At 40.0% G+C, this 19,898-nt stretch overlaps 4 protein-coding genes across 5 annotated transcripts in view; 2 read left to right on the forward strand and 2 right to left on the reverse strand.

Moving 5' to 3' along the window:
• The window catches only part of ddx19a (DEAD-box helicase 19a), a 5,608-nt gene extending 545 nt beyond the window's left edge, over window positions 1-5,063 (forward strand). Inside the window, exons 3-11 of the mRNA XM_023425629.2 lie at window positions 32-224; window positions 1,522-1,614; window positions 2,197-2,299; window positions 2,382-2,496; window positions 2,614-2,791; window positions 2,911-3,148; window positions 3,901-4,063; window positions 4,166-4,357; window positions 4,443-5,063. Coding sequence (XP_023281397.1) covers window positions 32-224; window positions 1,522-1,614; window positions 2,197-2,299; window positions 2,382-2,496; window positions 2,614-2,791; window positions 2,911-3,148; window positions 3,901-4,063; window positions 4,166-4,357; window positions 4,443-4,504 — 1,337 coding nt within the window. The 3' untranslated portion in view covers window positions 4,505-5,063. The remainder of the gene's footprint in view (window positions 1-31; window positions 225-1,521; window positions 1,615-2,196; window positions 2,300-2,381; window positions 2,497-2,613; window positions 2,792-2,910; window positions 3,149-3,900; window positions 4,064-4,165; window positions 4,358-4,442) is intronic.
• Window positions 5,064-6,426: 1,363 nt separating this feature from the next.
• ubxn10 (UBX domain protein 10) lies at window positions 6,427-7,521 on the reverse strand. Its single transcript, XM_023425661.2, has one exon. The coding sequence runs from the start codon at window positions 7,226-7,228 to the stop codon at window positions 6,512-6,514; it is 717 nt and encodes a 238-aa protein (XP_023281429.1). The 5' UTR covers window positions 7,229-7,521; the 3' UTR covers window positions 6,427-6,511.
• Window positions 7,522-8,130: 609 nt separating this feature from the next.
• cptp (ceramide-1-phosphate transfer protein) lies at window positions 8,131-10,984 on the reverse strand. The gene is made up of 2 exons (XM_023425627.2): window positions 10,636-10,984; window positions 8,131-10,061 (listed from the first exon to the last, which is right to left on the reverse strand). The coding sequence occupies exons 1-2, from the start codon at window positions 10,767-10,769 to the stop codon at window positions 9,539-9,541; spliced, it is 657 nt and encodes a 218-aa protein (XP_023281395.1). The 5' UTR covers window positions 10,770-10,984; the 3' UTR covers window positions 8,131-9,538.
• A 797-nt stretch (window positions 10,985-11,781) lies between these two features.
• Window positions 11,782-19,898, forward strand: part of ints11 (integrator complex subunit 11) — an 8,937-nt gene continuing 820 nt past the window's right edge. The window contains exons 1-17 of one of the 2 annotated variants that reach the window (XM_023425623.2): window positions 11,782-11,978; window positions 12,236-12,333; window positions 13,337-13,410; window positions 13,510-13,738; window positions 13,845-13,943; window positions 14,025-14,059; window positions 14,140-14,278; window positions 14,393-14,457; window positions 14,882-15,071; window positions 15,173-15,256; window positions 15,336-15,425; window positions 15,896-16,058; window positions 16,202-16,312; window positions 16,758-16,819; window positions 17,009-17,151; window positions 17,497-17,626; window positions 18,984-19,400. In XM_023425623.2, coding sequence (XP_023281391.1) covers window positions 11,951-11,978; window positions 12,236-12,333; window positions 13,337-13,410; window positions 13,510-13,738; window positions 13,845-13,943; window positions 14,025-14,059; window positions 14,140-14,278; window positions 14,393-14,457; window positions 14,882-15,071; window positions 15,173-15,256; window positions 15,336-15,425; window positions 15,896-16,058; window positions 16,202-16,312; window positions 16,758-16,819; window positions 17,009-17,151; window positions 17,497-17,626; window positions 18,984-19,049 — 1,806 coding nt within the window. In that variant the 5' untranslated portion in view covers window positions 11,782-11,950 and the 3' untranslated portion in view covers window positions 19,050-19,400. Of the gene's footprint in view, window positions 11,979-12,235; window positions 12,334-13,336; window positions 13,411-13,509; window positions 13,739-13,844; window positions 13,944-14,024; window positions 14,060-14,139; window positions 14,279-14,392; window positions 14,458-14,881; window positions 15,072-15,172; window positions 15,257-15,335; window positions 15,426-15,895; window positions 16,059-16,201; window positions 16,313-16,757; window positions 16,820-17,008; window positions 17,152-17,496; window positions 17,627-18,983; window positions 19,401-19,898 lie in introns of those variants that run through there. The other variant, XM_087179136.1, reaches the window with a different exon arrangement.

A 19,898-nucleotide genomic window follows, 5' to 3' on the forward strand; every position in this document is an offset into this window, starting at 1 on the left:
GGGGTGGGGGGGGGTGTCTCCACCTGTGCAGGCAATATTGTGCCGGAGAAGAGTGAAAATGGAGGCTGGCGAAGAGACGCGGACAAAGTGGACCTGGCCGAACAGTCCCTGTTGAATAAGCTGATCCGCCGCTCTCTGGTGCGGAACCGGAACCAGGTGGAGGTCCTGCAGAGGGACCCCACCTCTCCTCTCTACTCCGTGAAGACCTTCGAGGAGCTGAGACTGTGAGTCTGCAGGGGGGAAAAGCTTTTTTGATAAATGACCCTGGGTCTCAAACAGATGCGCACTAACACTCAGTTGACAGATAATCTGGTGCACCGAGGTAAAACTAATACTACAGAGGCCCTGCAATAAAATAATGAAGGTTGTAATATTTAAATTTTATTGAAATTGTTTTTAGAGACTTGTTGATTCAAGTGTAGGTGTGGTGGTGTTTAACTGTATTGCATTATACAGAGAGGTGTGTTATGTTGTTTAGCCTACCCTCTTAATGTATATGAGCCTACCCTCATATAAATGAGGTGGACAATAAAAATCCAAACACTTGTTCATATAATACAATACAATTCAACAGCACCACAATCTGCAGCCTCCAAAATGACCATAAAACTGAATTAGCACCTCTCTAAACTAAATTGAACACCAACCAAACAGCATAACCTTCATGAAGGTAGGATTTGTTGCAGAGCTATTGTATTAGACTGCATTAGTTTTAATTAGATCTATCAAATAAACTCCAAACTCCAGGTGTAGCCAAAAGTTTGGACAACCCTGGGCAAATTAAGTATTTTATTTTATTTTTTTTTAACTGAAAAGAAGACAATGCAGTTCCTGCAATAAACAGTACGATAAACCCATGGGGATATGATTTAACAATCCAGGGTGAGGTAAGGAATAAGATATTCACTGTGCTCCTTAGCAATTTAACTCATCGTTCCGCATTTTAATCATGAGGAAATTACAGGATATGGTCTGTAATAGACAAAGGTTAGACAAGGACAAAACCAAGAGAAAATACCAGATAATGGTAAAAGCCTCCCCAAAGTGATGCAAGGGGCACACAAATATTAAACACATTTTGTTGTCATTCAGTGTGACTTACACTTACCGTGTACATCATGTCAGATGTCCATCGAGATTACACTTCCATAAATCCACTTAGAAATCATTAAAAAAAAATTTGCCTCAGAACTTGCTTATTTTAAGTTTTCTTAAACCACAAAGTGTTTGGAAACTGTACTGACTTAGTAGGGTGACCAAACTTTTGCACATGCCACAATTACAGTTGGAAAAAAGTCAATTATGGTTAAATTTTTTTCTATTTTTGAAGTTAATTAAATAAAAAAGTAACAGTTCATTAACATGAAAAGCTCATTTTCACTGTCTGTTTGCTGCAGAGGTTTTACTTCTCTTCACTTGTAAAATCAACAAAATGTGTAATTTGCCCAAACTTTGCATACAACTGAATGTCTTTTTTTTTTTTTTCCACTATTCCTGTTGTTGTGACTCGATGTTCAATAGCAAACCTGAGCTGTTGAAGGGTGTGTACAACATGGGTTTCAACAGACCATCCAGAATCCAGGAGAATGCTTTGCCCATGATGCTGGCGCAACCGTGAGTTCATTTCCACTCCTCTAAATTACTGCTGAGATAAGTAATCAATTCATCTCTGAATCAACGGACAGAAGATTAATCGTCAATAATTTTGGTTGTTGAGTAAGATTATACATTCAGGGAAAACACATACTATTTTCTAGTTCAAGCTTCTCAAATCTAATGATTTGTTGCACGTCTGTCTTTTATGTCATCAAACACCTCTAACAGAAATTTTGTAAATTAATAATTAAGTTACTATAAAATCAATTGATTGAAAAAATATTGCACATATTAATTGATGATGATAAATCATTTTTGACTATTCATTTTCTTTGAGACATTTTTGGCCTGAATGCACTTACTGAGTTTGGGGTTCCAGCTCATTCTTATTTTCATTATAGCTGCAATGATTAGTCGATTAATCAGTCAACAGAAAAATGATTGACAACTATTTTGATCAACTTGTTGCTGCTGGCTCTAAAATGGACTGCAACTATTGTCCTTTTAATTTGGTGCCAACAACTTGTGAAAATCTTTTTAACATTCCTCACATCATGTTTTTCTATGATTTATTCATCACTGTGTGTTCTGTGGTTGTAGACCTCAGAATCTGATCGCCCAGTCACAGTCTGGCACGGGCAAAACTGCTGCTTTTTCTCTGGCCATGCTCAGCCATGTAAACCCAGCCAATAAGTGGACTCAGGTAAGCATATAACATGTAATCTCCACAGCCAGCTGAAGACCCTAAAATGCACTAACCATTAAAAACTGTTTGCTTCTTTCAGTGCCTTTGCATCTCACCAACATATGAGCTCGCTCTGCAGATTGGTCAAGTGATCGAGCAAATGGGGAAATTTTGTCCAGATGTGAAGCTGGCGTACGCCATACGAGGCAACAGAAGTAAGAACGTGACCATAGTTGTAATGGAATAAAAATTAGGGGCAAAATGGTATTTCAAGTCATTAGGTAGCCAGTGTTGGTTTAATATCACTGCATGAATTTGTCATTTCTGTTCAGTGGAGCGAGGCATCAAGTTGCAGGACCAGATTGTCATTGGGACACCAGGCACAGTCCTCGACTGGTGCACCAAGTACAAGCTCATCGACCCCAAGAAGATCACTATGTTTGTGTTGGACGAGGCTGATGTGATGATCGCCACGCAGGGTCATCGGGACCAGAGCATTCGTATCCACAGGTGAGCTCCTTGTAGAGAAACCTACAAGTGTGGATTGATATTAATAAAAGATGAGTTTTCTGTCACGTTCAAGCTTCTCTAGTCATAATATTTTTCCCATTCTCTTGTTACCACTGCAGACAGCTGACGAAGGACTGTCAGATGCTCCTTTTCTCTGCAACCTTTGAGGACTCTGTGTGGAGGTTTGCAGAGCAGGTGGTTCCCGACCCGAACATCATCAGGCTGAAGCGCGAAGAGGAGACACTGGACACCATCAAGCAGTTCTATGTTCTCTGCAAGGAGAAGGAAGACAAGTTCACAGCACTCTGCAATCTGTACGGAAGCCTTACCATCGCACAGGCCATGATCTTCTGCCATGTAAGTCCCCTTCCATTACAGAAACTCACTGTTGCTCAACATGCAGTCTGTGTATGGATACATTAAGTGCCCATTATAATTTAATAAATTATGTCTTGTTTTCTCCAATCCAACGCAAAATGAAAAGTAATCAGTTTAAAATTATATAAACCATCAACAAGTTGCATATTCCCATATTTTGTGAAGCAGGAATTTTTGGCATTTTTGCATTAAAAATTGACCAAAACAGTTATTATTAAAAGCATAACACATCCGCATATAGCTTTTAGCCCAAATCACCTCTGTGCTGAGGTACAGCCTCATAGAGCTGTTTAGTTTGCTTTTCTTATGGATGAGGTCACGCTATTTAGATTGCTTTTACACATTGGGGAGGTCTGACCTGGCATTAACGTGTCTTTTTCCTTCTCCATACAGAGTCTAAACAAGGTCTTGAATTTTGGTAAATTGACGGATGTGTTTTAATCAGTGATACATTCTGCGTATTGTACAATCAGAGAACCACATCTGAGCAGAAATCACACCAGAAAGACGTTGTCACTTAAAGATTTGCTATTATGCTGTGATAAAAATGTAACTTCCTAAGTTTATCACATAAGAAGTTGCCTGGCCATGTGGGTTTCAGCCAATTTGCAAGAAAAGAGTCATAGTGGACATGGTCAGATCTCTCGAATACATCCCTCTGTGCTCTTGGTACATTCTGGATGTAGTATGAGCTTTTCAGTCTAGCTGATGCTTTTTTTTTTTTTCCTCAGACTCGTAAAATGGCTGCTTGGCTGACTGCACACCTGACCAAAGAGGGCCACCAGGTGGCGTTGCTGAGTGGAGAAATGACGGTGGAGCAGAGAGCCGCTGTCATCGAACGCTTCAGGAATGGCAAAGAGAAGGTGCTTGTGACCACAAATGTGTGCTCCAGAGGTGAGAGAGATGAAGACTGACGAGCCAGATTAAAAAAATGAAACCTTCATCTTTATGTTGATGAGTATCAATATCTCAAACCCATTTGTGACCATTTTACAGGTATTGATGTTGAGCAGGTGTCACTTGTGGTCAACTTTGACCTCCCAGTGGACATGGACGGGAATGCCGACAATGAGACATACCTGCACCGTATTGGCCGCACAGGACGCTTCGGCAGAAGAGGATTTGCTGTCAATATGGTCGACAGCAAACACAGCATGGATATTATCAACCAAATTGAGATGCATTTCAGTATGTTCCTGTTTCTTTCGCCTTGATCATGTCAAACAGCAAATATAAAGGTGCTAACTTTCTTGCCTCTGCTTTTCTCCCACAGACAGAAGAATCACAAAACTTGACACGAGCAATCTTGAAGAAATGGAAAGCCTGATGAGCTGAATGGTTTGCTCCGTGCACTACCCAACACTGAGGCAGTTAGACGTGTTACCTCAAATGTGACTTGAGTTCTTTCAAGGGTTTATTGTTTGCATTTTATTGTTTACAGGAGAGAGAGATGCATGCTAATGTTGATTATGCAAAACTAGTGTGCCAAAGTTTTCACTTGGATTTCTTTTGATATGTCCGACTTTGATCACAAGTCACCTTAAGCCTTTAAGCTGTGTCTCCCAGAGACTTTAAACTAACCACTAGCTGTTAAAACAGTGTTTAAGAATGGTGGAGATAATACTATCGTTGATGGTTTGCTGTGCTGTGTTTTTTGATTTGAAGTGTATTATTAATGTAGATTGGGATATAAGAATGTGTCTCATCTATAGATTTTTGCATGGTTTGATCAAGGCTGAGTTCAGATAAAATATCCTTGGGTGACTTGAAGCATTTTAAGGTTTAAAATGCCTGTTTCAGTCTAGTGGTAGAGTGGTTGTTACTTCAACTTAATTTGGTTGTAATATCAGTTTTGTGTGGATGAAAATAAATAAATATACTGTCACATGTTAAACCTGTTCAGACAGTTTATTACTGTTGAAGTGCTGTTGTATGACAGAGGACAGGCACCTTATCAAGTAACACCATTACATGGGGTGTATCTAAAATAATGAATCAGAAGCAGTTTATTAAACAATAAAAAAAAAAATATTTCTTCAGAAAATTTACAATATGTTCAAAAGATTAGAAACCTGTAACTTCGTAATTCTTTGTGCACTTTGATTGTTTTAATACATTTTCCAGAGTGAGGAGTCGTTAAGTTTATGATGAAGGATGTGATTAGTTTTTCACACAGATCATTTTGTCACTCCATTCAGTGGAAAAAATGTAAAAAGAAATACCTGCTCAGAGTGAGAGGCATTTGAAACTGGCCTTTTTGACAGCAGCCATTTTGACTCCTTTATAGACGGGAAAACTAGTTAAATATTAACATTGTCTTCTGTCTTGAATTCATTAGTTTTAATTGTGTTTTTCCCACTGGGACCTTTCAGAACGTGAAAAACACTATTTTTCTATTCGGTGCTAGCAACAGATTCATTCTTTTCCTTTTTGAACTGCATGATTCCTCTTATCCGGAGTAATAACTCGACATGTAGAGAAGAAGTTTGTTAAGAAGGAGGGTATAGTTCAGAACTTTATGTATTCATGTTTACACACATTGAAAGCAGGGCTGTGGTTGTAATATAAAAGTAAAGTGTGATCATTTCTCATATTAATCTAGTGCATCCTAGTTAAAGACTTTATTTGGCATATAAGAACATCAACCATGACAAACAGATGTGGAAAATGGCAGCAAATAAACTTAAGGAAACCCTGTCGTCGTCAGCTGTCAACTGCAACCATCACACAGTGAGACCAGGTTCTCTTCTCTACATCGATACCTGAAAGCAGATCCCAGTAATGAATTTGGTATTTTCCTGCTATTGTGATTAAGATAATGTGAGGAAACAGAACATAAATGTCCTCATAGGCCAGCTGTGGTTACATCCAGGCATACAGTATACATTTTCATGAAATTGAAACTGAAGTTGCTTCAGCCAATAAAAGTTATAGTTGTGTTAGAGCTGTGTATTGTTAAAAATCCCCTCCAGACATACATGGACAGTCAAATATGTTTTCTCCACAAAAAAGTTCAATTAACTTTCAATGACTCCCTTATTGAAAAATTCTGAATTTCTGAATACCATATTTTTAGTTTAGAAAAGTTTAACCACTGGACACAGGATGCCTGCTGCTTAAAAGAAAAGTTAATTCTTAGTTTCCACACTTCACACTTCTGTGAATTGCATATTGGACCAGGATTGGCTCCACAGATCATGCTTGTATTTAAACATCTTAAACTTATGATTTAAGGTGAGCACAGAGAAACATCAAACATCCAAATAACAATGGAGGGGGGCTTTAAATTCCACCACAGAGGCAAATGTCAACTGCAAAAGAGAACCTCGAAATGATTTCATTTCAGTCGTGCTCCACCACACAGCCGTCATTCTGAGAAATGCACAGCACTGATCTGTTCAAGATGCCACACTGGGCCAAAGTCATATCCATGTCTGTGAAGCTCCTCCGTGGCACATCCATAGTCTCAATGGAGGCCTCTCCGTACCTGGCTCCATACCTGGCCTCTGCACTGGCTCTCACCATCAGCAGAGTGTCTGTAGGCTCAAAGTGCTGCTGGAACCTCCTGCCACACGGTGCTCTGATGGCCAACAGCAAACTGCCACAGGCACCAGCTGCTGTGGTCGTTACTGGTCCTGGGTCTAGTGGCATTGGCCAGGTCCTGAATGGTCCATCAGCCCTGGTGTCCCCTTCAGAGGTGCTGGTCTGTGCTGTGGGGAGATCCGGCTCCTGCTGCAGGATTGCACCATCAGACAGGGTGAGCTTGGACATGTCTTTGTCCAGGCTTCTCCCTGGACTCACCTCTGACCGCCTCCTCTCTATGGATGGCAGGACTTTGTACTTGTTCAAGGACTGTGGTGGATGCAGCATGTGCAGAACTTCATCCTGGCTCAGATGGCTGGTCTGCCACATGATGGGCTGGGACTGGGAGCGGAGGTTTCTGTCCGGCCTGCTGTGTGCAGGAGACTCCGGAGACACAGGTGTCCTCTGGATGCTGTCTGTGTTGTTGACAGCAGGCCTGCTTCGTCCTTTGGAGGACTTTGGTCTTGTTAGATGCATTGAAGACCAGCTGTTTAGTGTCTGTCTTGCATAAGAGTTTCCGATGGCCTGTCGGTGAAGGTTTCCAGTTGTTTCCTGGCTTCAGTCCTTCGCGAAAAGAGTAAAGAAAGTCATATCTGAGTTAATATGTGTCTCCATTTTCCTTGGGAACAAGCATGGACGACGCTGTTCAGTCAGTTTTAGAAACTGTCGTAACACTTACGAGTATATTACTGCAGCTTCACTACACGTTAAAACGTTAAAATGCCATTTGTGCGCATTACTTTTCCGTCGCTTTCCACCCACTTTCCCAGTTTCAGTCTCTCTTCAGCGTCACCGGTTGCCATGAAAGTCCGGTTGCCATGACGACGACTTGTGAATTTAAAGGCAGGGAGCCCCCTGGTGTTGGAAGAACGCAACTGTAGTTAAACTCAAACTGCACTAATGCAAACAAAACAGTGCCTAAGGTTTATGTACAGTCCTGTATATTATATATTCTTTATCATAAGTATTGTTGCATTAAGTGTATATCATTTTAGTGTTGCAGGTGTGTAGCTCCCCTCTGTATGTGTTTATGTTTAGCTCATATAACATAATACAACATAAATAATGTCCTTATTTGGTGTGATAGCAGTGCTTCATGGTCATTTACATATTAAAAAATAATCAAATGTGCAGCTTAGCTAATGGCAAATAAAGGGATGGGTTAGGTACCACTTGGGCTTAAATAAGATCAGAAGAAAGGACAAATATTAAAGAGGGAAAAATATTGATTTTGTAATTATTATTTGTGTACATACATCTGTCTCTAGGTTAAAATATCCAAAAGTTAGGTGCTGTGGACTGATAATCAAAGTAGGATTCAGGGACCACAATACTCAACACCATTAGCATAGAATTATAAAAACATGACACATTCAAGGTTAACTTTTCTCCTCATTTACTTTAGACAACAGGTAACAAAACTCTTCTCTGGCAAAAGGCCAGTGGAGGTAACGTGTTGATGAATAATCAATAATCAAACAAATCTAACACAAATTCACAACATTCAACAACCAAGTGGAAAATGTTTATTAGGCTAAAATGTGGAAGAGTTCTGTTGGAATCCAGAGTAATATATATATATAATAATATAATATAATATACAGTACAGTCCATTCTTAAAAAAAAACAATACACCATTAACTTAAAAAAATAATAATCAATTAAACCTTGAACATTAGCTATAAACTGAGTATATTTTATCTTAAATGAAAAATTGCACTGAGATCATATACAGTGGGAACAACTCTGAGTCCACTGATAAGAACTTTTGTTTCAAAATTTACCAGAAATGTTTCTAAAGCAAGATTCGATTTTTCCTGTTATAATTTGGTTTATTTAGAAAAAGCAATGGTTCTGTGTTTCAGCACCTATGTTTCATAATGTTAGAGTTTGCTTCATTTTTGTTTAAACTATTTTGGAATTGGCACATTTAGACTATATTTGTCATTAGAGAAGTTGTTTTACAAACGGTTACTCTTCTGTTTAAGTTGCAGTTCGCTGATAGAATTTTCTCTGTGTTTTAAATTCAAGACCATGGTGAATTGTTCAATATCTGACATCATCATCCAATATCATTTAGTATTAGATGGGAGCAATTCCCCTGTGAAACAGGAGCATAAGTGTGTAAATATTTGAAAGAATGCACTCCATGAATCCTGAATGAATGGACCTATTATTACATTATTTCTTACAAGCATTGGTATCAGATCTAAATAGGGCTGCAACTAACAATCATTTTCATTATTAACTAATTGGCTGATTATCAAATCGGTAAAAAACTCAAAACTGAAATGATTCACTACCATGGAAAACCAAGAATAGCAGTAAATTCCTTACATTTGAGAACCTGAAAAGCAGCTTGAGAAAATTACTTCTGCCCGAAATAAGACGTATCAACTTAGTCTCATTTCTTTGGATAAATAATGAAAACAAGCAGCTGTTAGCAGTGAGCAAAGACTTCTGAGTCCCACTGTAGTTCTCTTCACCTATATCAATTCAATATAAATGGATCTAAATGATTATTCTGAGGCACATGATAAACAGTAAAGACAAACATGCAATATTATGATTTACAGTAGTTTTATATTAAAAACTGGGAATGCAGTAGGTACAGACTAATGTCAGTGAAATTATGATTGATTATTTGTGCCCAATATTGTCCAGATAATACACAACCCATAAATCACCAAACAGGAGTAGCAGCCAGCTTAACAGCCTGTCATCAGGGACACATAGATATTCCATCATGTAATGTATGGATAGGGAAATAATTGCCCCTCTTGCTCTCTATGGTAAATCAAGCAGGTTATGTTGAGAGTAAAGTTCCTCTGTGATCTGGTACACCTCAGAGATTAGAGGCAGAGCTTCTCCCAGCATGGCCACCACCTGCTCCGGGGGGCCCACATTCATCACTTCCAAGAAAGCCTGACGCCCAGGGAGCATGCAGAACGCCATGCCCGCAGCCTTACGGACCACCCAAGGGTGATGCTGGGCGAGGGACTCGTTGTAGGCATCTGCACACATGACAGATGTCTTGCTGTCCTCTGTGCTGGTGCGGAGGCGCTCCAGGAAAAGCTCCAGCCACCTCAGCGCACGGTGGAGCCTGAGCAGAGTACGGCAGCCTGACTCTGGATGGCCGCCTCTCTTGGTCAGGTCCACGAGTTCATTGTCCAGCTCGTATTTTACCATAGACTGGACGGTGACGTACTGAGACCCGTTCTCGCCGTTTAAGTGGCTGACCAGGACCTGGATCTTGTTGACAGCATCTTTAGAAATGAAGCCAAAGACGCTCCCTAAGCTGTTCAGAAACCTATTAAAGAGATACACAAGAACAGTCTGTTAACACCTCTATAACATTTACCAGTCTGTTACAGTTGAGTCAAGGCTGGATTACCAACTGGGGGCAACTGCTGAGGGACCCCAGACCCACAGGGGCACCAGAAGCCCATTTTTGTCTTCATAATTTGATGAATCACTAATCTATTAGAAATTTGCACCACTGAAGTATAACTCCCCCCTCTGTCTCGGGGCCTGTAGTAAGAACACAATCAAGCACTTGTTTATTTTTTTATGTGTCATGTACATGTGTGCATAATATATATGTGTGCATATTGTAGGCCAATGTACTTTGTATGCAGCACAAATCTTATCTTACTCAACTTTTTCAATGCAGCTCTAAAGTACAGGTTGGTTTCTAAAGTCTCGTGCACACTGGGGGGGTCAGTAGGGGGCCAAATAGCAAGTTTTTGCCCCGGAGTCCCATGAGAGGTTAATCCAGCTATGAGCTGGGTGTAGCATGTACAGTATAGTCATGTGGTCAATGCATATAAAATACAATGAGATCACACAGGACACATAAATACACATCCCAAAAGATCACTTACTTTACAAGCCCACGCCACCCAGCGACATAGTGTTGGAGGTAGACTTCTTTATTTTCTGACAGACACAGCTTGAAAGTGTCGAGCACCTCCTGTAAACTGAATTTCTGCTCTACTGATCCCTCAGAATCAGCCATGGTTTCTCTATGAGGAAATACTGTCGTAAAACAGACAACAGATGAATGAGAAGATGAATGTGTCGGCCACCAACAAAACCAGCTGTCGCTACGGATGTAAGTTCAGATGTAAACAACCAAAGACCGAACACATTACGTGCAAGAAAACTTAAAAGTGAAAGGAAAACTCTGCATTTCCCTCCGTCTACGAGAAACGACAGGTCGGTACTGTTTTAATCCTCTTCTACTGCGCAAACTCCAGCCGGGAATCACCGGAAATTGGCACACTTTCCCTTCAAAATAAAAGGCGCTGAAGTTGGCTGTTAAAGCCAGATGCAAGAAGCAGTTGGGATGGTTGAGAAAATTATCAATGTCATGGGGATTTATATATTCAGAAGGGCAGAAAGTAAAATGGCAAAAGAAAGGTACAGTTCCACGGTCATGGTGCCTTATCCAGTGACTCCGACGTGATTATTTCATCCTTAGATTTTTGTATTCAAGAGAAAATAAAAAGAGATAAAGAAAAAGCAAATTGGGTACATATAGCCAATGAAAGACTGATAACAACTTTTAAAACATGTATTACAACATATACAGATGATCAAATGAGCTTAAGAATGGAAACACTGGATTTGCATTTATTGTCCCACAACACCAGGTCATTTATATACAGCGTGTAAAGAGTCTTTATATACAGTCATTGTATTCTATCAAGACTGAGATTAGAAAACACAGGATTAAATAAAACAAGGCAGTTAATGGAGAAACATCCACAAATATAAAACACATAGAGAAGAAGAAATTTAAGAATTGTGGGGTGGGAGTATTGAATTATAATAATGTATTTAGCATTTAGGAGGGAAACTGGGTTAATAAAGAAAAGCTAGTGTTTTTTTTTGTTTTGTTTTTTTTAACCAGACCAAATGTAAGTCGGGAACTCTTGGCTCACACTCCAATACACTAGGTGGCGGTAATGCGCCTTAAACGCCAAGTGCGCCATTAATCAAACAGAAGAAGAAGAAGAAGAGGAACATGCTAACCGGAAGTATTACGATCAATAGCGGTTTGCTTGACACCTCAAACGCCTCATATGTATAATACAAGTGTGTCCAACTTCGAAAACATTTCTACAAAGATAAAGGCTTGGGTTATCTAGGTTTTTACCTGCTATGTACAAGAAGCGGCTGCACTGAGGAGAAAACATGCCTGAAATAAAAGTAACGCCACTCGGTGAGTAATGTTACAGTGGCTAGTTAGCACCTGCTGAGCAAGTTCCGTCAACATCTTTTACTTTAGCTAGATAACTTAAACGCTAGATAACCCTGCTTTTAACAAAGTATTGAGTTATGTATTTTCTGCTGTGTCGGTCCTTAAAACAGCTTGTAAGTTTGAGCCTTTACTGATGAGCTGCAGTGGCTAAATGAGGGGATTTATATATGCGTGTGTATTTTTTAAGGTGTCTCATAGTTTGACTTTCCCTCTTTAAGGTGCTGGACAGGATGTCGGCCGCAGCTGTATCCTCGTTTCTATTGGAGGCAAGAACATTATGCTAGACTGTGGGATGCACATGGGATACAACGATGATGTAAGTAAAGTAGCTTTACTTTACAAGGGAGGAATGACAACTGTGTAAGATGGAGAGTTTTTGCTCTGAAAACAGCCCAAATTCTTTGTGCCATCATGATATGATTGCATTATAAACTTTCTGCAGATCTGTCAGCTGCACATTCATGCTGCCAATGTCCTGTTCTATCCCATCCCAAATGTGTCCTATTGGGTTCAGATCTGGTGGCTGGGGAGGACACTGAAGTACACTGAACTCATTCTCATGTTCATGAAACCAACTTTCATGAGTTGCCAGGATTTAACCATTAGGAGATGGATAAATTGTGGTAATAAAAGGGATGCACATAGTAAACAACAATATTCAGATAGGCTGTGGCATTCAAACAAAGAGCTCAGAGTATGCCAAGAAAACTTTCCCCACACAATTACACCACCACCATCATCATCCTGGACTGTTGACATGACAAGACAGGCTGGGTCCATGGATTCACAATCCTTGTTTCTGTATTCCTGGCTGCCCCAGATCATACAGCTGTGCCTTTGAGACATTACAGACTGACAATATCAATCATTAATCAAATTGTATAAAAACCCACATCTTTTTTTCCATTTCCTTCAATAAAAAGTTTTTACACCTGTTTTTTAAAACCAGCAATTTCATCACCAGGGTGGTTGCAGTAATTCAGGCTTGTCGTCGCTCAGTCAGACTTACTAATTATCACATTGAAATTACAGTTTGTTATTATTGAATCATTATTTTTTTTAGGCCAAAGTACAAACATTCCCCAGTTATAGCTTTTTAATGTGAGGATGTGCTGCTTCATGTCATTGTAAATATACAGTATATCTTTGGGTTTATCTTGGACTTGGAAATTGTGATTGATGAAATAATGATGATTTTACTTTCATTTTGCTACTGTTTTTGAAAACATTTGAGTTTCAAATGTTTTGGACCTTGTGTAGAAGATATTTTACAGTATGATCCCAATTGAACTGAATCAAAATCTGTATTGTCATTCCAGAGACGTTTCCCAGACTTTTCTTACATAACCCAGAATGGACGCCTGACAGACTTTTTGGACTGTGTAATCATCAGGTTTGTTGTCTGTATAGTTACACTATAATGTACCATATCTATTTCAGTCATATTTATATATATATATAAAAAAAATGGCTACACCTGTTGCTTTCTTAGCCATTTCCACTTGGATCACTGTGGCGCTCTGCCCTTCATGAGTGAGATGGTGGGCTACGATGGACCCATCTACATGACCCATCCTACCAAGGCTATCTGCCCCATTTTACTGGAGGACTTCCGGAAGATCACAGTCGACAAAAAAGGAGAAACTAACTTCTTCACCTCGCAGATGATCAAGGACTGCATGAAAAAAGTGATACCTTTGAACCTCCACCAAACTGTCCAGGTGCAGCGCTCGTATAATTTTAGATGTATTTGTTAATAATTTCTGCACCAGCTGCTCGTCTCTTTTGATGGGAAATCAAGCTGTTTTTTTGTTGTGCTGCTGGCAGGTGGATGATGAGTTGGAGATCAAGGCGTACTATGCAGGCCATGTCCTGGGAGCTGCCATGGTGCAAATCAAAGTGGGATCAGAGTCTGTGGTCTATACCGTGAGTGAAAACAAGTCTGTGTGCATCATGTCAGTGAATGTGACAACAACAACCTCAGAGTAATGTCTTTTCATTTCTTAGGGAGACTATAACATGACGCCTGACAGGCATTTAGGGTAAGTGACATTTACTTTTATGTATCGAATATCTGCTGAGGTGTAAGCCTGTGACATACTAAAGTCTTTTTATCCTGTAGTGCTGCATGGATCGATAAGTGCCGTCCAGATATCCTCATCTCAGAGTCTACATATGCCACCACCATCCGTGACTCAAAGAGATGCAGAGAGAGGGACTTTTTGAAGAAAGTGCATGAAAGCATAGAAAGAGGAGGAAAGGTGAGTACTGTATATTTGGATGGTTTTCGTTTTCTTTTCTTTTTATATAATGTTGTGGAGAGAAAATTTAGGTTTTGCTAATTAAAGGCTCTTATTTTCTTATTGTCCTTTCAGGTTCTGATCCCTGTGTTTGCTCTTGGAAGAGCACAAGAGCTCTGCATCCTGCTGGAAACATTTTGGTAGGGTTGTTCTTATTTAAATTTTAAAATAAATACCACAAAGAAAATTCACAGAAGTTTTTTTATACACTTTCGTAAATATCCACTATAGGTTTTGTGAATGTGACCAAGCCTCTGTCAAAGAAAGAAATTGGAGAGCAAGGACAGTGATGTGTGCGGAGATAATCACAGTCTGCTTGCTGCCTGAATGATATCAGATAAAAGCCTTTTTTTTTTGGTTCGTAATTGTTAAATTGAATAAAAAGTCCTTTCAATCCGGAGTAATTGCACATGATTACAATACACAAAGGTCATACATTGTCAAGATGAAAAATAGCTGTGCCCTAAAATATCCGTATTCATTTTGTTAAGCTTGTTAGAATAATGGTGGTATGTGAACTTTTTCATTGGACAGACACTCTAATTACCTCCTCTCATCACACAGGGAGAGGATGAACCTAAAGGCCCCCATCTACTTCTCCACCGGGCTGACAGAGAAAGCTAATCATTATTACAAGCTTTTCATAACATGGACTAACCAAAAGATTCGAAAAACCTTTGTACAGAGAAACATGTTTGAATTTAAGCACATCAAGGCTTTTGATCGCTCCTACGCGGATAATCCTGGACCTATGGTGAGTTTTGCTCTTCCTCCAAAGTGTGCAAATATTTAAAAAGTTTCTAATTTAAAAATTGTAATTGCAGTGCACTACAACAACAACATGTCCATTTTCAGGTGGTGTTTGCCACACCAGGTATGCTGCATGCTGGTCAGTCTTTGCAAATCTTCAAGAAATGGGCCGGCAACGAGAAGAACATGGTGAGTGTCATGAGGAATTGTGAGGTCTTTTGGAAAATAACAATACTTCATAATATACAGCTAATTCTTATTTTCTTAGGTTATCATGCCTGGGTATTGTGTACAAGGAACAATCGGTCATAAGATCTTAAATGGGCAGAGGAAACTGGAGATGGAAGGGAGAGCGACAGTAAGATTGTTTTTTTGTAATTTGTAAATACAGCTTTTAATTTCCGCTGCATCCATGTGAGTCTTGGGCTCACACTGTATTTTATGACTTAAATAAAAAGTGTGTGTGTGTGTGTTGGAGAGTGCAAAAGTCTCTCTACTTCTCTTCTATTACTTCTGCTTGACTCTGGGGTTTGGAGTTTCATTTCTACCTACATGTTTGTACTTGTAGATATCAAAAACGGCCAAGCAGAGCCGAATACAGCATCATGTTACGCGCCCTTTATGTGGTTTGTGACAAAAATACGTCCAACAAGTCATCACAGTAAACATCCTAACTCTTTGTTGTCTCTAACCAAAGACAACAAAATCTGCCCAACATCAATTTTCTCATCTAGAGCCAATAAGAGTACTTTATAAAAATGAAATTGTCAATGTGATCCATGTTAAAAAAAACAAAACTGACTTTTATTCTTTCTGTGATTGTTACAGTTGGATGTGAAGCTACAGGTGGAGTACATGTCCTTCAGTGCCCATGCAGATGCTAAAGGCATTATGCAGCTCATTCGGATGGCAGAGCCTCGCAACATGCTGCTGGTACACGGGGAGGCTGTGAAAATGGAGTTCCTCAAGGGCAAGATTGAACAGGAGTTCAGTAAGTGTATCTCCATCTGTTTTGTGCTCTACATATCAAAAACGCTAGGCTCAATAAAAGCAAATTGGTACTGGTACGGTATGCTTACAGTAGGAAGAGAGGGAGTTTTCATTCTTGTTAATGTGTGTATTTTTGAATGGCAGGCATAGACTGTTACATGCCAGCCAATGGAGAGACAGCAACTGTGACAACAAACCCCAGTGTGCCTGTGGATATCTCACTCAACCTGCTGAAGAGGGAGATGGCTCTCGGAGGTAAGTTTTTATGATAGTTCAGAAACCAGAAACCACAAGGTTTCAGTTCCACAATTGTTTTTGTTTGGCTTGACATTGTGAAGCGGGTTTTACACAGCTGGTGATCCGGCCCCCGTGTCACTTGAATATCATGACCCAAATTGGTTGTCATAATGACTAATGTAGACTCTAAACCCCAGAGAAGATGAGGAGTCACGTTTATCCAAACAGTACAACAAAGGTTTTCTATACTTACTCCAGACTAAAGTGGCTGCTGAGTATAAAGAAAAACCGTCTTATGGTTGTAGTTGTTGAATTATTAGTGATGAAAATCTGCCTCGCTTTCTTTGGAGCTATGAGTTGCACACCACATACAGCTGTTTTAGCAAGACTTCAAATTGTTGTTTATCATTTTCTGTAATTATTTGCTTGTTTATTTATATATTAAACCACTCTCATGTTGAAGGTCCTTTGCCTGATCCCAAAAAACCTCGCACCATGCATGGAACCCTGATCATGAAAGAAAACGTGAGTTCTGTGTTATCACAAACTTTTAACTACATATCAGTCCAGTAAGTGTGTTGCTCCTTTTTTTTTTTTTTTTTAAATACTTCTGTGACCTTTTAATAGATGACCTATAGTCTAGTGGGATTTCCTTGAGTTGTCATGAATGACACATGCTGATTTCCCCTCTTGTCGTCTTTCTCCTGAGCGCAGAGCCTGAAGCTGGTGTCGTCGGAGCAGGCCCTGAAGGAGCTGGGCCTCAATGAACACCAGTTACGCTTCACCTGCCGCGTGCAGCTCCAGGACCCGCACAGCGACGCCGACACACTCCACAGGATCTACACACACCTTAAAAGGTGAGAGTATAACCGCAGGGAGAGGAGGGGTCACTGGGCCTCCTGCATCTTACAACTCATCTGTAATATTTTGCATTTCACCTACATCATTCACTTTATCTACCTTCCTCCTGTAAACCACACCAGCATTTTCATGTTTGCACATCTACCCAGGAAATATGTTGTTTCCTCTCATTTCTTCAAGTGTATTTGTGATATACTTGAACATATACAACATGTCATTTCTGTTGCCCGAGAACTGCGATTTTTACGCTTTTCTCCTGTATTGTTTCATATCTACTGCATTTTGTGACATGTAATATTATATCTATTATAACTGATGGCTTTTGCATTTCTTTGCTGCAGCGTGTTAAAAGGTTACACTATCCAGCACCTCCCTGACAGCACCGTCATGGTGGAGTCTATTGTCATCAAAGTCTCCTCCTCCGCTGAGGACACCAACACCAAGGTCCTGCTGCTCTCCTGGAGTTATCAGGTAAAATGTTTGCATTGTCTTTGCTTCACTGAGTTTGTTTTACTGTAGCTGTACTGTCTTTTAAATGCAAAACTGTTTAGAGTTCAGTTTAAGGCAGATCTTTACTTTCCCACAAGTGGAAAATATTTTTCCTTCAAGGCAGCATAAAAACAAACACATTAAAAACAATGATACTTTACATTTCAAATCTGAATAAAATGTCTATCCACCCAATCTTGTGCACATTTTCAATTTGCACAAAAAATCTGTAATCCTAAAAAGGGAGTGGAAATGCTAGAGCTAAAAATATCTCAATGTTTTTTACACTTGAGGTGGAAAAGTCGGTGTATTGATTAAAATCAACATGTGAGAGTGCAGCAGAAAAAGACTGATAAGCAGATAAGTCATGAAGCATGTGACTTTATTTGTCGCTCAAGCTTCGTCTACTGAAGAGACTAAAACTGGCAGCAGACAAAAACATCAGATTAGTGTGGGGACTGTTTACCTTCCTCAAATTAAAATACAATTATTGACTGCATTCGTATTCTAAGGACCCCATGCTGGGCCCCAAGTTAACAAGATAATAGAAAATATCACACAGCAATTTCCTGGTAATGTCCAGCCCAGGGATTTTTCCCATTTTGTACTGATTAGACTTTGAAGGTGGACAGGTCTATGCTGTTTAAGTTGCCAAACTTTATTTAAAGCTGCCTAAAAGAACCATCAGGAATCTAATGCATGCAACAAAACTCACGGAAGAGAATCTATTCTGATTTACCTTAACACATGAAATCACAAGAATCTCCGCTTTATAGCCAAATTGAGAATTTATGAATTAATTCTATTTGATTATTCATAATCTTCTTTATATATCTGCACCTTTTTAAATATAAAACAGAGCGGAGGTTATATCTTGACTACGATGAGTGCAGGGGGAGATGGCTGAGGCTCAATATAATTAGTATTTCCTGTTCTGTTGTTAGTCACATCACGAGTGCTGTTGTTGGGTCTGACCACACCATCAGTTAAACTGTTTGTTGCGCCGAGTCTGTACCGAGTAGAGGTCTGATTGGCTCCAAGAAGTGAAAACACTGCTGTGGGTGGATAGTGTGCGAGAGTAGGGTCTATGAAAGTGAGAATACGAAAGGTGGGGGAAACCTGCCTGTAGAGCCCCGTCACTGTGTAATGGAAGGAGGCAGTTTGTTGTGGCCTTGTTTGTTCCATGCAAAGAATAAAGGGCAATTTAATGTTTTACATCACCGACATGTGCAGTGCATGACGAGGGTTTATATTAACGTGTTAAAGTGAATATATGCGTCTCTGTCTTTTCCTACAGTGCTTCTTTCGTTGACTTTTATGTTCTGGTTTTCTTCATCAGGACGAAGACCTGGGGAGTTTCCTTTCGACTCTGCTGAAAAAGGGCCTTCCCTCTGGACTGTGCTGAAAATATCTTTTTGTCCCGACACAATAAACATTTGAAAGGAAAACTCACACTCCTGGATTTCTGGAGGCTACAAACTCCTTCCTGGTGCGGGGAGTTTCACATTCTTTACAGCAAACATCTACATCATCAAAGCTGATTTTGCTCCCTTTTCCTGTTGGGATTGTGATCCTTAAATGTTTACCTCCTACGAACTTACCCAGGATCCTGCCCTGATCGGTAGACTCTTTCATACTGTCATTTATAGACTAAACTACACAAGATAAAGAAGAATAACATACCCGTATTCTGATTTGTCCCTTTATTTTGACATATAATGACAGTTTTAATAAACGTTTTTATAGAAAAGTCTAATTTTTGCAGTTTTTCGGTTACATATACAGTGACAAAGAGGTTAACTTAGATGGTTGCAATGGTATAAACACCTCTACTCCTCCTGATTTGTCCACTCAGCCATGTGCTCTTTAAGCCCTTCCAACTGCAGTGGCTGGTGGTGACGAAGTAAAGCAAAGGGTCCAGGCATGTGTTCAGGATGACGAGGGCCATGGTGACCCGTCTGGCGTGGTAGATGGCGTCAGAGGCGGAGCAGCTCTTGATGATTTCCATGCGTCGAAGGAGGTGCAGCAGGTACACCAGGTGGTTGGGCAGGAAGCAGAGCAGCATGATACCCAGGATGGTGTAAATGACCCTCACGGCTCTTTGGGCTGTTTTAGTCTTTATCATGGAAATGCGCCTCGCAGCCAGTGGGTAACACACCAGGATGATCATAGAGGGCAGCAGGGAGCCGAAGATCAGGCACAGCACGCTGTACGCCCCCAAACGCGTGGCCCACTCCTGCTTGGCGAAGTTCTC

This window comes from Seriola lalandi, unplaced genomic scaffold (assembly GCF_002814215.2).
Source record: "Seriola lalandi dorsalis isolate HSWRI2012SDOR001 ecotype SW California unplaced genomic scaffold, Sedor1 jcf7180002054794, whole genome shotgun sequence".
Lineage (NCBI taxonomy): Eukaryota > Metazoa > Chordata > Actinopteri > Carangiformes > Carangidae > Seriola > Seriola lalandi.